The sequence below is a fragment of the Strongylocentrotus purpuratus genome, unplaced genomic scaffold, assembly GCF_000002235.5.
Source record: "Strongylocentrotus purpuratus isolate Spur 01 unplaced genomic scaffold, Spur_5.0 spur5_scaffold_18, whole genome shotgun sequence".
NCBI classification, from domain to species: Eukaryota; Metazoa; Echinodermata; class Echinoidea; order Camarodonta; family Strongylocentrotidae; genus Strongylocentrotus; species Strongylocentrotus purpuratus.
Genome location: NW_022145603.1, coordinates 19,506,733 through 19,522,996, shown reverse-complemented (window position 1 = coordinate 19,522,996; position 16,264 = coordinate 19,506,733). Strand labels below are relative to the sequence as shown.

General features: G+C 37.9%; 1 protein-coding gene across 1 annotated transcript; it reads right to left on the bottom strand.

The window, feature by feature from the left end:
* Positions 1-280: 280 nt before the first annotated feature.
* LOC115918751 (uncharacterized protein C05D11.1-like) lies at positions 281-14,427 on the bottom strand. Its single transcript, XM_030989387.1, has 14 exons — positions 14,299-14,427; positions 12,730-12,873; positions 11,813-11,989; positions 10,594-10,696; positions 9,552-9,682; positions 8,845-9,025; positions 7,592-7,677; positions 6,934-7,085; positions 6,120-6,306; positions 5,475-5,618; positions 4,685-4,845; positions 4,041-4,193; positions 903-2,266; positions 281-602 (listed from the first exon to the last, which is right to left on the bottom strand). The coding sequence occupies exons 2-13, from the start codon at positions 12,835-12,837 to the stop codon at positions 2,215-2,217; spliced, it is 1,635 nt and encodes a 544-aa protein (XP_030845247.1). The 5' UTR covers positions 12,838-12,873; positions 14,299-14,427; the 3' UTR covers positions 281-602; positions 903-2,214.
* Between the last annotated feature and the right edge of the window lie 1,837 nt (positions 14,428-16,264).

The window sequence follows — 16,264 nt, the reverse complement described above, 5'->3', positions numbered from 1 at the left end:
TTCTCCACTCACTGGGGAGCATTCTAGCCAGGCTTGTATACAAAGTTCCAAATGACCACCTTTTCATAGAGTACAAATCAGAAATATTCTCATCCCGGTCATCGGATTCAGGCTTGCCCACACAATATATGCACATTCTTCACTCCCTGGGGAGCATTCTAGCCAGGCTTATAAAATATAAAATCGTGTATATGGAGCTCTAAATGGTAATCTTTTCAAAGAGTACAAATCACTATAGGTCTGTAACTGAGTGAAAATACAAAGGCTTGTGACTATGTAATACATTTTCAGCTTCTTGGCTGAATCAATCATGTTTATTATTTTGTTATGCAACTACAGTTATTTATACTCGTAATTCGATTTGAAGCCCATGGCAGACCTTACAAAACTCGGGAAGAAGACAACGGAAGATAATTTAAGAGCATCAGGGGGGTGTTTCACAAACTTGTCATCAGTGACAAATGACAGTTGTTGTTATCAGCTACTGAAATCCTTGTTTCTGATTGGTTATCAGCAGTTTTGTCACTGATATTTGTCATTTGTCATTGAAAAAAGGCTTTGTGAAACGGGTCCTTGGCCTCACCTAGGTTGAGGCTGAAGACCTGGGCCCATTTCATAAACTTAGACCTGGGCCCGTTTCATAAACTTAGACCTGGGCCCGTTTCATAAACTTAGACCTGGGCCCATTTCATAAACTTAGACCTGGGCCCGTTTCATAAACTTAGACCTGGGCCCGTTTCATAAACTTAGACCTGGGCCCGTTTCATAAACTTAGACCTGGGCCCATTTCATAAACTTAGACCTGGGCCCGTTTCATAAACTTAGACCTGGGCCCGTTTCATAAACTTAGACCTGGGCCCATTTCATAAACTTAGACCTGGGCCCGTTTCATAAACTTAGACCTGGGCCCGTTTCATAAACTTGTTATCGATAACAAATATTACATTTCTATGACATATATGCTCTCAATTAATCAAAATACATGATTTCAGTAAGGCCCCAATTCAACCAGTCCATGTTTCATTTATTGAGTTATAAATATAACTACCCCCCCCCCCCCCAATCAAACCAAACAAATATTAACTACAATGAACCCACAGATAATAATCTATTGAAGAATGACAATTAACCGATGGATAAACAATATTAAACAAATCTAAATTGCACGCTGCAATATATCAAACACATGCGACAGCTCAATACATAAAGAAGAACACTTAAAGTAAGGTCGATTCACTTACAGAAAGACTTGTTAGTTTTCACATTATGCAACTATTTCTCGTTGTTAGGTATTCTTAGCCTCAAATGAAATAAAGTTTGAATACTTGCACACAAAAATTGCAAACATGATCATAGTCACTCAATATAAGCTCACAATTCAAGCCCCAACTCAAACCTGTGTTTCTATCATTCTATTTACTCTTTTCTATTCCCATTTATCTGTTTTTGTTATTTTTCTTTTGTTTTGTTTTAAACATATTACACTAAAAAAAAGTATCCCAAAAGACTTTGCACAGTTGACTTGCATGATCCAAATTGTAATATAAATATAAACTAGCACTGAACACATTTCACTAAATGTACCAAACAAGAAAAAACAATATAAATAACAAAACAATTAAAACCTTGACATTAAATGATAACCCTGCATTTGGCATTTGAAGTGTAGAAATTTGATTCACATAGTTCTTTTCTTCTCATCACATTAATGATAATCTATACAAAAACCTAAATTTTAACAGATAACCTGAACCACAATTTCAGTAAAATAAGTGTCTTGCTGCTAACACGTTACAATCAGAGTTTACCTATCCATAGATAACCATTGTCTTTAAGACATGCCACATGTATGTCTTAATGAAAATACAAATTAGAAATGATAACTACTGCTTTCCCTTTATGGTATAAACCTCCCGGAGATGATTATTTTACATAAATATCAAACACAAGGACTTATATGCTAAAATTTGAAACCTGAAGAAAAAAAAACTGATGAAATCAAGAACAATACCAAAGAAAGTAAGCAATTACTTCAATGAAAAAACAAGGAAAAAGATCTAATCTTAAACATATAAACCCCAAAACATCAGATACTCTATTTTCTTTGTTACAATTTCTTGAATCAAACACATAATCTACGAACGACGTTTCATAATCTTCACAGTACTAAATGACGGATATTCAGCCTGTACCCATGGAAACCGGTAAGTTAATTCATTTCAGACCTTCCTCGAGTGAAGCCATTACTGTCAAATCGCGACCAAATCTTGATACACAAACAGGAAGAGAGGAAAAAAAGGCAGGTATTTTAATAATTTCTGTGTTCACAATAAAAAGAATTACAGAGAGAAAAAAATGTAGGGTATTTAATCCTCTCTGACGTCAATACTGCCTATTCAAGGTTGAATTGCGATACATTAACAGAGAGAGAGAGGGAGAGAGAGAAAGAGAAAGAGAAAGAGAGAGAGAAAGAAGAGAGGAAGAGAGAGAGAGAGAGAGAGAACATTTTTGTTTTAATCATGTGAAAAGAAAATGTATATCCACACATTTAATACTTACCCAGTGAGATAATAGCTGTGTGATTATAATCTTATCTTTACACACAAAGCAAAAGAAATAAGTCCAGACATTTTGTAATCCAAAAAGTCTTTATGTCGACAAACAAGCCTTTACACACAGTCCAGTCCAGTCCAAATAGTGAATTGCAGGGGGAAATATGAGTTTGCTTTCATGGCTGTTATTAATTTGCATCTTATGCAAATTGCGTTTATTTTGACATTTTGACAATTTTATCCAGGCATTTTTAGGCACTAAAACCCTTTTGATATGGTAATAAAATGCAAAACTATAGAGAAAATGCGAGTGTAAATGACAACAGCTACTTTGCATATTATGTATATTTGGTACTTTCCACTTCTTAGATTTTTCTAAACTTTTAATATGTTGGTAAGAGGGATATTCCTATAGAGCATTGCAGTGGAATAAATTCTTTTTCTATAAACTTGGGGGTGAATTGCTGTTTCGACTGTACTAGAATGAAATCCAACAGTTTTGAATTCAATTCACAATCACTCAAGTCTTCATATCCAGACAACTAAAAATTGTTGCACCCAATGAAACCATACAATGTTCAGGTCATAAGACATTCATCAAAAATAGATCCTCATACATGCCAACATTTGAAAATCAGAAATCTGTACAAATTATGCTATTTTCAAAAAAAAGAGGAACAATCCTAACTCTCCTATTCAATACTACAGACAAATTTGTACAGGAAGAGGAACACCTGCATTAAAATGATAATTATCTTCTCCCAAAAAGAGGAATGTTCCTCTTTAATCTGAACAGTTGGCATGTATGGATCCTAATTGAAGAAACAAAGAAGGCAATAACAAGATTGTGTCTCGGCTCTCGCCCACCCTGTGACCAAATCAGAAAATGCTGCCAAAAAGCAGCCCTGACGCAGGTTTGGTTGCAGTTGGAACAATAGATGCAAAATTACTAGTCACAAGATTCTTGTGATTAAAAACCTGCGTTTATTACAGAGCTATTTCTAAGTGTATCTATCACACTGCACTACACATTTTTGTATCTTATAACAAGATCAGCGATTTTGGAGTAGTTACTTTCTCAATTTAACGGTTAGCACATGTCCCAAATGACCCCGAATATCCACAGATCTTCAAAACGTGAAGAGGTCCCACTTTGTACATTTTGAAAAATCACTCCTACAGCGAGGGAGGTGCGATATAAATAGCCCATTTCCCCTTTTCAAAAAGAATACTTCCACCTGTGTATCATGGAGTGCACTACTTGTGCATAAATGAATAATGATTACATAATTTTCATGAGTAGGTATCCAGTATTTTTTCTCCATGTATTTCACAATTTGGTCTGCAATGACCTACATGTATATCTGCTCATACTCAGACTGCAACTATGAACTTGCTTATTTCCGCTTGCCACTCATTTCATACAAAAAGAAAGAAAAAATAAAACTCCATGGTAAAACGTCATTTGTGAAAAAGCCATATGCTTACCCTTTAAAGGCTTCCTTGATTTCATCCACCTTCGACGACTGACAGCAGAGGGCGCACTTTGCTTTGGAGGGGTCGAAGAGCAGGCTGAAGTACTTTTCTCCGACTCGTTTCAAGTCCTCCACAGTCACCTTCGAGATTCTCTTCAGTAGCTCCCTATGAAACAGTTGACAGAGATGTTAGCGTAGGATATTGTAGGAGCATGTTTTGTGTTATCTTCATTAGGGTTGTACGGCTCATTTTAATTTCGATAGAAAATAAAAGTAGGTACATTTACATAACCCAGGTCCTCAGCCAGAAGAAGAAAAAATATTTCCTTATCGACTGGCAAGAGGAAGGGTCACAAATACAATAACAGACAGTAACAAATACAGGAACAAGAGAGAAACAAACATGGACTCGATGCTGCTTGTAAGTATCGGCTTGCATGGTGATGTAGATATACAGTAGGCTTGCGGATGCACCATGTGAGAGAGAGGGGGAGGATTGAGGATTGAGGGAGCATGGACTCGTTTGACATTAATGCAACCATCTCTTCTCGTACTATGATCACATACGACACGCTACTTGTCACTATCTAAATCTACTATGGTACATACATGTGCAACTTTGTGACACAAGAGGAGGGCAAACAATCTCGTACTTACCTATTGTAATGCTGGTCTACACGTCGGAGGTAGTTCATCATGGACTCGTTTGACGTTGATGCGACGGTCTCTTCTCGTTCTATGATCTCGTACAACACGCTGCTTATCGTAGTCTCGACTTGACCGGCAGTGAACTCAGTTTTCCCAGAAAGATATCCCTCCTAAAAACAAAGAAATAAAAACCTAAATGAATAAAATCTCCTTTAAAAATACAAAGGGTTGAAATAAGGCAAGTACAAGCTATTTTGCAATGTAAAAAATGTTTTATTAGTTTGATTTTTAAGGCTCGAGGCAATCGGGACACTTCCCTCATGTACTGTGAAAGGCTGTAAGGTCCTTTTACCAGTGAGGTGATGCATTGTGGGTATGAATATAGCATCGTAGGCTGTACATGGTTTTTAGCCAGATAAGGGCTACTCTGTCCCTACATATAATTCTCCTTCAAGAACGTTTAGTATCTGTTGATTAAAACAAGTTTAGCTAGTAGATTTTTTATTTTTGCTACTTTCGTTATTATTTGGTACCCTAGATTAATATTTAGTATTAAGAATGATTGAATTGTATCACAATGTTTTTAATTGAAAGGTACGTGTAGGTGTGGCAATGTCTCAAGCCTTTAGCTTATATTGCTAAACCTCTGGGTGTTTCTCCATCGGCTAGTTGATACCCCCCCCCCCCCCTTGTGCGTACAGTAAGGGTTAACATCTGTATATAAGGAAGGTTGAGAAATGCAGAGTTATATTTAAGAATTCCCCATACCAGATGGATATTTTTCCGTCTAGCTACGTACCACGATCTCCTTGGCCTGCTTGTACGCGGAGACGACATGAGTGCATTTGAATAGCTGAAAGTACAATAATCCCTCCTCTGGTCGAATGTACATACTGTAGTGGTAGGCGAACCCTAAGCCTCTGATCTGACGCCACATTGGACCCTGCGAAAAAGAAAGATAAAAATCAATCACGATACAGTTGTGTTATGTGTATGAGTACGTGACAGGACAAGGAAGACATCTCAGTCACCACAATTATGATCATCATCACTATCAAAATCACCAGTATCATCATCACCATCATCATCATCATCACTATCAAAATCACCAGTATCATCATCATCAACATCATCATCATCATCATCATCATCATCATCATCATCATCATCATCATCATCATCATCATCATCATCATCATCATCATCAATATCAAAATCACCAGTATCATCATCACCATCATCATCATCATCACTATCAAAATCACCAGTATCATCATCACCATCATCACTATCAAAATCATCATCATCATCACCATCACCATCGTCTTCATTATAATTATCTTCATCTTCAACACCATCACCATCACATAACCATCACCTCCATCATCATCATCGCCATCATCATCATCATCATCATCACCATCATCATCATCATCATTTTTACCTCAAGAGCACAGAGAGATTCCATGTAGACCATCACAGCAGGCAAATCTGGATGCTCGAAGCTATCCACACACGGGATGGTCTGAACGAAGAAAGCCGATTCCACCGAACCCACTCCAACAATCGTACCGCGTGGTTTGGAAGAACTCTCGTCTCTCAACTGGTATGACAGCTGACGCACCTCGGAGCTGAATCAAGATCAAGAAATATGCTTACAACTACTGTAAAAGCAGACACTTTTGCGACATGAGAGGTGCGAAAATTGCAAGAACGAGCACTGTGTCAGGTGGCTGTCTTTGTGCGCTCTAACTGCCTCATTTCTTGGCAGATTTCTTTCAAACATCTACAGAGATGCATTACTCTAATCTACACACATATTGTTTTGGTGATGCTGCTCCTAGTCTTGACAATAGTCCGAGCCACTAGTGGCAACCTCTCTACGTCATCCTTTTGTTTCAGGGAGGGGAGAGGTGATCTTTGTCCCTCCTTCGAACATAAGGATGACACAAAAATCGCTGCCACTGCCGGGGGATACCTTCGCATTGTGACAGCGATTCAAATATCATGAATTCTTGAAATTAAACCATCCCAAGACCTCCATCTACAGGGGTGTTTCAAGTTTACAGCATTTTTGCATTAAGGAAATATAAATTATGGATATGAATATTTTTAGAAACATGCCTTTATGACTGCTTGAATAATTTCTCCCACGCTAAACCTGTGTAAGGTTTAAGTGTATATCAGTTAACGCCCTTCTGGCTCTTGACATCAGATATGAACCTTACCATCAAAAAATTGTCTCAGAAAATTCTTACTTCTTTTCCTCAGCCTTCAATCCTTTTTCCATGAAGAACTGTTGCCATGGTGACTGCGGACTTGAAAGCTTCTTCATGTTGGCTGCCATGTGGACCCTGACGTTGCCTGGAGAGGTCACAAGGTCACGCAGAGAGTTCAGGTTCTTGATGACCTGTAGAGCGGATGAATATAATCATCATGTTATACCGTTAAAATTGGCAGCTGAATCCTCGTCATTCAAAGAAAACAAACGCAAGTGTTAATACACAGACAGGACAGTGATTACAGATTGGGGCATCAGAGTGTTAACATTACAGAATATTATAGAAATATTGTATGCTTAACGGCACATAAACTTGCAAAATTCAAAAATGTTCATGATTTGAATGATTGTTTGTTCATTGGGTGTGACATTTGCATTATAATTGTTGAAATACCCCACACCATGATGGGGTATCAAAAGACAAGGATCATTATTTTATTTGTGGACAAGAATCAAAATTACCACTTTTGTTCAGGGGCCCATGAAGTTTCCTCTTTTTTTTGAGATTTTAATTTAAACAAAATTTCCTTCAAATTCTATGACTTCTCCTTGACTGGAAAAGAGAAAATTCATTTATTTTCCAAGTTTCCCCTCATTTTCCAGAATGGATGTGAATCTTGTTTTGGTGGACATACCGTTGATGGATCTTGGCCGAGTTGCTCAAGTAGCTTGGTGAGGAAATTCTGCTGTCTGATCATCGAGACAACATGATGATTGCTCTCTGCACGATAGAAACAAGGCATACAAACTCTACATAATAACAATTATAGGGAATCACACACAAACTGCATTGAATAACCTCCCCTCAGTACACCGTACAATGTACTATGTATAGGACGGTCAGTGGAGCCAGAGGTAGTCTCAGCGGAACAACCATTGATACCAGAGACTGAAGCTTTCAGTCCAGCGAGTAGCTAATCCCATAGTAGTTGTTACTTGCCAAGATTACTCACATGTAATGGGATATCCCCAGGCCTCTGGTAAAGTAACCCGAGTTATAGATTCATATCCTTTATATACAGTAAGAGCCAGAGTAGACATTCGTTTATCTTTAAAGTCCCTCTAAAGTGTTGAGAGCCCCAAATTTGTCAAAAATTTGATGGCGAAATTTCACTTAAATTGTATCATGATGTGAAAGAGGATGTCATTTAAGACACACTTCTGCAAAGATTTCTCCCATAAAATGTGTTTGAAGACAAATATTGATAAAAGACTACATAGTTTGGGTTTTCTGTTGTACGCAAAATACATAATTTTTTAATTCCTTCATCAATAATCGTCTTCAAAAATATTTGTTTTGAAAATCCTTGACTTAAAGATGAAGTTGAGTTCTGGTCATGCGATTGCATTGTGAAAGAAACGTTGTGGAATCGATCAGAAAAGGTTGATCATCTAGCATATAAGAATTTGTGTGTATTGCAAGGTTCTGGAATCATCAAAATGATAAGAAATTTGGCCAAGTCTTGGTAAAGTTACAAACACTGTACACAGAAAGATGTATATGAGACTACACGAACACGTGGCGTAAAAATCCTACCCCCCCCCCCCCCCCGAGTTTTACAATGTCACATGACATATTTAGAATATAAAGGCATTTGAAGAGCCATGCTTTTCAGGGAACATGTCTTATCTGATGTTCTTCCACACTTGCATAATAAGAAATGATAACGCTCACAAATTATTTTTCACCTCTTCCCAGAACTCAAACTTCTCTTTAAATGACATCCTCTTTCACATTATGATACAATTAAAGTGAAATTTTGTCATCAAATCTTTGGGGCTCCCAACACTTTAGAGGAGCTTTAATCTGTTGTTTTTGTGGTTATTTTTATTAATATTAGTCTTACTAATATTAGTATTATTAATATTCTTTGAACAAGGCACTAACCTGGAGAATAGTTGATATCCCTAAGCACCATGAGCGCCACCGTCCTGCCGTCTCTCTTGAGCTTGGCGACATCGTTGATCATCTTCTGAGCGACTATCTTGATACGATCAGCTGTGAACTGAACCTGATACAACACCTCCTGAAGCCACTGCACGCCCTTGCTGTACTTTTCTTCCTCCACCTTTATCAATAATTACATTAAAATTAATTTATTAGTTATAGGAAAATCATTCTCAATGGCACCTTAAAACATATAATGAGGGGCTTTAAATGGGAGAATACAACCATTGTATGTGTGCGCATAAAGATAGAGCAGCATCTTTTTACCAATTGCTGCGAAAGAAATTTAATTTTTGAATAACATTGATTTAGTGGAAACAACAAATATTAGAAGAAGCTAAAGTATGTACTTTCATATTTTAACAACGAGGTGTCTGAATACCATTCTATTTGACAGCGAGGTGCCCAAATATATAGAAACACAAAGGGTGCCATGACTGATAAAGGGTTGAAATATGCCGAGATAAAGTAACAGATTCTGCACAATGAGTTGACATTATCAATATATAATTATCCATATTAGCATTATCATCATCATCGTTGTCATCATCATCATCACCATTACCATTATCATTATCATTATCATTATCACTATCATCATCATCATCATCAACACTATCATTATCATTATCAAACCAAGATCTCACCTTGACAACGATGCTTGCGACCTGAGAGAACTTGCCACATTTGAACCTTTGACCTCTGACCCCTAGGCACGACCTGGTGGCCAGAGTATCGCCAGCTAACTGTGTGATCACATCCTCATGAGATACAAGGGCTACAAATAAATAATGAAAATACAAAAGGATAATGATTATAATTTGTCTTCTGAAGCTCAGGGGCTTATATACAGTTAACAACCTAATTATTCATACCCTTACCAATTTTTGTATTTTTGAAAGTACTTTTTTTTTTTTTATATGTCCCAATTTATGTATCTCGAAAGTGTGACATATTTAAAGCTTACATCTAAAAGTATTCAACAAAGGCCCTATTTCAACTAGTCCAGCTTTCATTCTTGAGTTACCAACAAAAAGGATAAAAAAAAAATCAAAATTCTCATGGGGTATGAATAATTTAGTTGTTAACTGTAATACTTATGTCAGTAAAACTCATTAAGTAAGCAGGGGATGATCCCCGATAAACCTCTGTGGTTTTTGATCACCCCCTCTGCAGGTTCATCTTTTGTTGTAATACTTTTATATTTGATTGTAATTTACATTGTCTTTTATGAATCTGTGGAAATAAATGAAATTGAATTGAATTGAACTACCCAAGGTATAAACAGTTAAAACAATACCAAGATATTCAAGAAATGATAATCTGCCATGTTCAATTAATATCAAATTCACATCACAATGGCTAGTTTTTAAATTGAAGTTCGAAGATGACTGCTATCGCAAGAGTGTCGCTGCCGACTTCAGGAAGTCAGATTTTGCAGGTACATGTACACCATAGGAACATGTCTTTTCAATGTACAAATTGTGCATTTCTCTATGATTGGAACTTATATAAAAAAAATAAACAAAATTAAACAATTTTTTTAGGATAATACCTGGAGATCTCAGGAATAGACAATTTTAGCACATTTTCTGCATAGGTTTGCTACACAGGTTCAACTTCAGTCCCATATGTTCGAAATTGTGTTCTATTGTTTAGTTACCCCCAACAGCACTAATGTTTACTCACCACCATCCCGTAGGATAGGAGACTCAAACAAGAGTTCAAGATAGAGAGGTAGGTAAGGCTTCAGGGATGCATCTACGGTTGACGTATCCAACAGAGTAGATAGCTATGATATAATTGGGAAAATACAGAAATATAAGTAGCTGGACAACGGCAAACATAGTTTTAAAAAATAGAGATAGTGACTCTTTACACTATGACAAGGGGGGTGTTTCACAAAGATCCTAAGTCGACCTTAACTCTAAGTTGGACTTGAACATTATGGAGAGCCATTTGTAGCCATACCATTAAATATATTCAAAAGCATAAATTCAAGTGTTTTAGACACTTTTCATAAATTCCACATCGAGAACATAAAATCTCCTCGATAACAGAAAATATGAATGATTTGAATTAACATTTTATGTCTTTTAAAATAACTTTTCCATAATTGTAAAGTCCAACTTAGAGATAAGTTCAAGTTAGGATCTTTGTGAAACACCCCCCCCCCCCCCCCATCATTGTTTCACATATTGATAATAGATATATTTATATTGTGCACATATCTATCCCCTGGGAAGCTCAAGGAATCTACAAAGTAGTATCATTACCCTGACTTTAACCCAGCTGCCGCCCTAAGATGCTGAAAGCATTCAGGAACCCAAATGAATTTCTACCAGGTACCCATGATCCTCACTCAAAATTATGTGTTGTGCAAATGCAAATAACTGAGGTTTCGCCAGCCTGTACATGTATGCTTGGCTTATAGTTTTAAAAACTGACAACTTGTTATTTCAGTCCCGTATGAACACTTGTTGTTAGTAGATCGTTGATTTAAACGTCAGGGTCTTGCAAAGTTTCAATGAGAACATTTCCGTATGAACATACATAAGGCCTGGCTTCATCAGCTTGAGTTTGCCAAATAACCTGCTATTTTCAGACTCAGGATATTATCCCGAAGCTCAAAATTGCGTCTACACCAGATGGATACGCTCATCACAAAGTAGCTCAGACGGGTGCGAATAAGCCAACTATTTCCCAATTAGCGGGATATTTAGGAAAGAAGACCAAGATTTCTCAGGATATTTTCTCGACCAAATATCCTGCTAATTGCAACTGCAGGCTGATGAGGACGCACACTAGTTGGATAATTTGCGATCGGGATAGTTAAAAATAGTGGGTTGTTTGGCAAACTTGGGCTGATGAGGACAGGCCTATAAAGAGCTCAAAGGGTATTACTGACCTTGACAAAGTTGGTATGAATATCATCAAGCTGGAATGTGAAGGGTAGCGATTGGAGGTCCAGACCCGTATCACCTGCCCCGCCTCCCAGGTTGCTATAGCGTTGGAATGGATGGAATTGGATGGACGCTGTGTCTGGAATGGGTAGCTTGGTCAGCAGCTCAGCTGGCGCTTCTGTCTGTGAAAATAAATCAAAAACCATTGTATATGGTATTAATATTTTCAGTGAAAATGAGTCAACAACTATTTTATAGCAATTCTTTCTGTGAAAATGAATAAACGTTTATTCGGTTACTACAGCAAATCTTTCGGAGAAATGGATTGACATTCATTCTGTTAATACGGCAATTCTTTCTTTTGAGAAATTAAACAACATCTATACTGTTACTATGAAAATTCTATCTGAGAAATTAATCAACATCTATTCTGTTACTATGGCAATTTTTTCTGAGAAATTAATCAACATCTGTACTGTTACTACAGCAATTCTTTCTGAGAAATGTTTCAACGTCTATTCTGTTACGAAGGCAAATCCTTCTGTGAAAAAAAAATTGAATTTCCTTCTCCATCGCTTCAACAGTTCAAAGTATTATCCAATCTATCATATCATCATGTACCTGCAACAACGAGAGCTACGACAAAATACAGTAGGTCTGGAAAAGCTTCCTGAACAGGTAACTTTTTAACCGATTGTGAAGAAAGCACTAATATTCAAGTTCCTGATAATAATAATAATGATATTGGGTTCTTGTATGGCCCTCGTATCTGTTATACTTGACACTCTTGGCACTCCCAATTATTACCCTGGCTTTAGCATGGCTGCCATTACGGCGCTCTGGCATTTCAAGGAATTAATTCCTGCCAGGTGTCCATTTATATCACCTGGGTTGAGTGTGGCAAATGTAGATAATGTCTTACCTCATTCTCCTCATTGGCCTTCTCAACAACCTCTGCTTTCTCTTTAAGTCCTGCTTCTCCTAGAGATGCTACTTGCTTCGCGACCCGTTGCTTCTCCTCTTCGGCCATGTCCTTTGCTACTTTGCCGCTAGGTTCACCAACGATCTGTACAGGAAAAGAACAATTAGGGTCAAACCTTAGGCTAGGCTAAGCTAAGCCTTCGCTGTGTCCCTAAGGACGGTGGCTCCACAAACATATTCAAACCATGTTTTCCTATCTCGAGCAATTCTATATGCCTTCTGGAAGGTGCTGCCTACTAGGATGTCACTTTCCTTTCTCTTCCTTGGTCTTCCTTGGCCTATTTGTTCCAACAAAGTCCTTGTGAGTAGGCATTTATTAAGACCACATTAACTGTTTCTCTTAACAAAATCTTCCTATTGAAATGTGTACTATAGGAACCTGTACATAAAGACCACCTGCCTATAGAGACCTCTTTACTCGTCTCCCTTGAATGACTTCACTGTACTCAAGGAATCTATACATAAAGACCACCTGCCTATAGACCCTTTTTTCTTGTCCTCCTTGCTGTTATGCTGACAAGAAGTACCGTATTTGCCGGCGATAAGGCCGCACCGCCGCATAGGCTGCACCCCCAACTTTGACATTTCGTAGAGAAAAAAAAAAAAGGAAAAAAAAAAAAACGGACCAAAAGGAAATAATCATAATTTTCTCGTAGAACTAATTCAGAATTATCTTACTGAAAAGTTAAGAACACAGATGATTGCGCGCTGTGAATCTCTGAAGGTGCGTTGGATTTGTTGGCAACTCCCAGCCCAGTAGCTCCCCACCACAGAGTGTGTGAGCGAGGTATGATTTGGGTTACCTACCTGGGCCGTGCGCTACGGACATTTTTACAAGTACGATTTTTAGTACGAGTTTCTGGTCAGTTTTCTTCTTATTTCTTTGGTTGCACAACGATTAAAAAGATAACTTCTTCAAATTTGCTGCTGATGTGGTTCAGACTAGATCTAGATCTTGTCCGATGTGTTTTCAAGTCAATTTTGTTTTTTGTATGAAGTTGCCTACAAATAATGGACGTGCTGTTTTGACTTGCGATTTTTACTGTTTCAGCATAAAGGCCGCACCCCAACTTTTTTATATTTTCTCTTCGAAAATACTGCGGCCTTTACGCCGGCAAATACATTACTTCTTGTCGGCATAACAGCAAAATCTGCTTCAAATCTTGGACGATCAGACAACTGAAATGACTAAACTACGAGTCTGAGCAGTCTCCTGACATTGTCGTTTTTCATAACTTTTCATAACAGTATTCCTAACTGAGCAGATAGCATCTCTGAAGTTGCTTACTATACTACATAAAGCCCATCTGCACTAGTTTGGCCAGGAGGGATTAGACGTCCCTGCATGGTCACTGACAAGTGGTTTTCTCATCAAATCAGCTCTCAATTAACATAAGAAAAAGGGGACCACGGGGATCCAACGGGTACCACTTAGGCATCGTTTGCTATATAGAGGGCGCACGTAGCTGTAAGTAGTACAGTGGGGCTTTAAAGGGAGAGTGAGACTTACCGTGACAGAGGGAGCGTCCACAAAGAACTCCTTGAGAAGAGAACACCAGAAGGCCTTCGCTTCACCTTGTAGGCGACGGAAGTCCTCCACTTGATTCAAGCGTTGCTTCAGCTGGAGGTTGAAATGAAAAAATCAATATATGCAATTATATACCTCACTTAAGAAATCCAGCCTCTGATTGGTCGAAATTGCATTCATAAACTTTAACTATTTCTGTAAAATTCCCAGTAACCATGGTTAAAACAGTTCTCAAATCCCAGTAACCATGGTTACCGGGAAAATAGTTCAGTCTCCATGGTTACCCCATAGGTTTACATGTTAAAAAATGGTTTGAGCGATCGAGGATACCGTACGTGTGCGAAGATTTGGTCGGTATTTTCATACAAGACAAGACAATTCCAAACGAGACAAAAATGGCTTAAGAAACTGTCCTAAGATTTCAACTTATCAAATGCAAGACTCGCTGACAGCAAGAACAACTAGATGGAATTTTGACTGCGCGCAGTCGAAAATGATGCCTCCGCCATAGAGCAATTTAAACAAGTTTGGAGTTTAAATCTCCAGTGGTTCTTGAGATATCATGATAACAATCTCAATGTATGGAATTTCATAAGTTGACCTCTGTGACCCTTGACCTTTGACCTACGTGCTCCAAAATCTAATCAGATTGTCTTCCTATGGTGATACACACTATCATTAAGTTTGAAGTTTAAATCTCCAGTGGTTCTTGAGATATTATGATATGGTGATCCATACTATCATTAAGTTTGAAGTGAAAATTCTCCAGTGGTTCTTGAGATATCGCGATAACGATCTCAATGTATGGAATTTCATAAGTTCACCTCTGTGACCCTTGACCTTTGACCTACGTGCTCCAAAATCTAATCAGATTGTCTTCCTATGGTGATACACACTATCATTAAGTTTGAAGTTTAAATCTCCAGTGGTTCTTGAGATATTATGATAACAATCTCAATGTATGGAATTTCATAAGTTGACCTCTGTGACCCTTGACCTTTGACCTACGTGCTCCAAAATCTAATCAGATCGTCTTCCTATGGTGATACACACTATCATTAAGTTTGAAGTTTTTACATCTCCAGTGGTTCTTGAGATATCATGATAACAATCTCAATGTATGGAATTTCATAAGTTGACCTCTATGACCCTTGACCTTTGACCTACGTGCTCCAAAATGTAATCAGATTGTTTTCCTATAGTGATACACACTATCACTAAGTTTGAAGTTTAAATCTCCAGTGGTTCATGAGATATCATGATAACAATCTCAATGTATGGAATTTCATAAGTTGACCTCTGTGACCTTTGACCTTTGACATACGTGCTCCAAAATCTATTCAGATCGTCTTCCTATGGTGATACATACTATCCTTAAGTTTGAAGTTTAAATCTCAAATGGTTCTTGAGATATCGCGCTAACAAACTCAATACAAGGAATTTCATAAGTTGACCTCTGTGACCTGTGCCTTTGACCTACGTACTCCAAAATCTAATCAGATCGTCTTCCTATGGTGATGAATACTATTCCCGAGTCTTAAGTTTAAATCATAAATGGTTCTTGAGATACTGTGATAACGGTCAAACGGGACGGACGTACGGACGGACAACCCGAAAACATGATGCCTCCGGCACCACCTTCGGTGGCGGAGGCATAAAAATATATTTTCCTCCAAAATCCTGAACCACCCCGGCCCTAACCATTTCGGCCTGAAATTGGTGTTTATTCAAATTATCACAATATTTGCCCCTACGCCCCTATCAAAGGGATATGGGGGTCAAGATCCATCTAATGGCATGTATGGACATTCATTGTGGGGAAACTAGCCTATTAAAAAAAATATATATTTTCCTCCAGAATGCTGAACCACCCCGGACCTTCTAATTTCGGCCCGAAAGTTGTGATAATTCAAATTATCACAATATTTGCCCCTACGCCCCTTTCAAA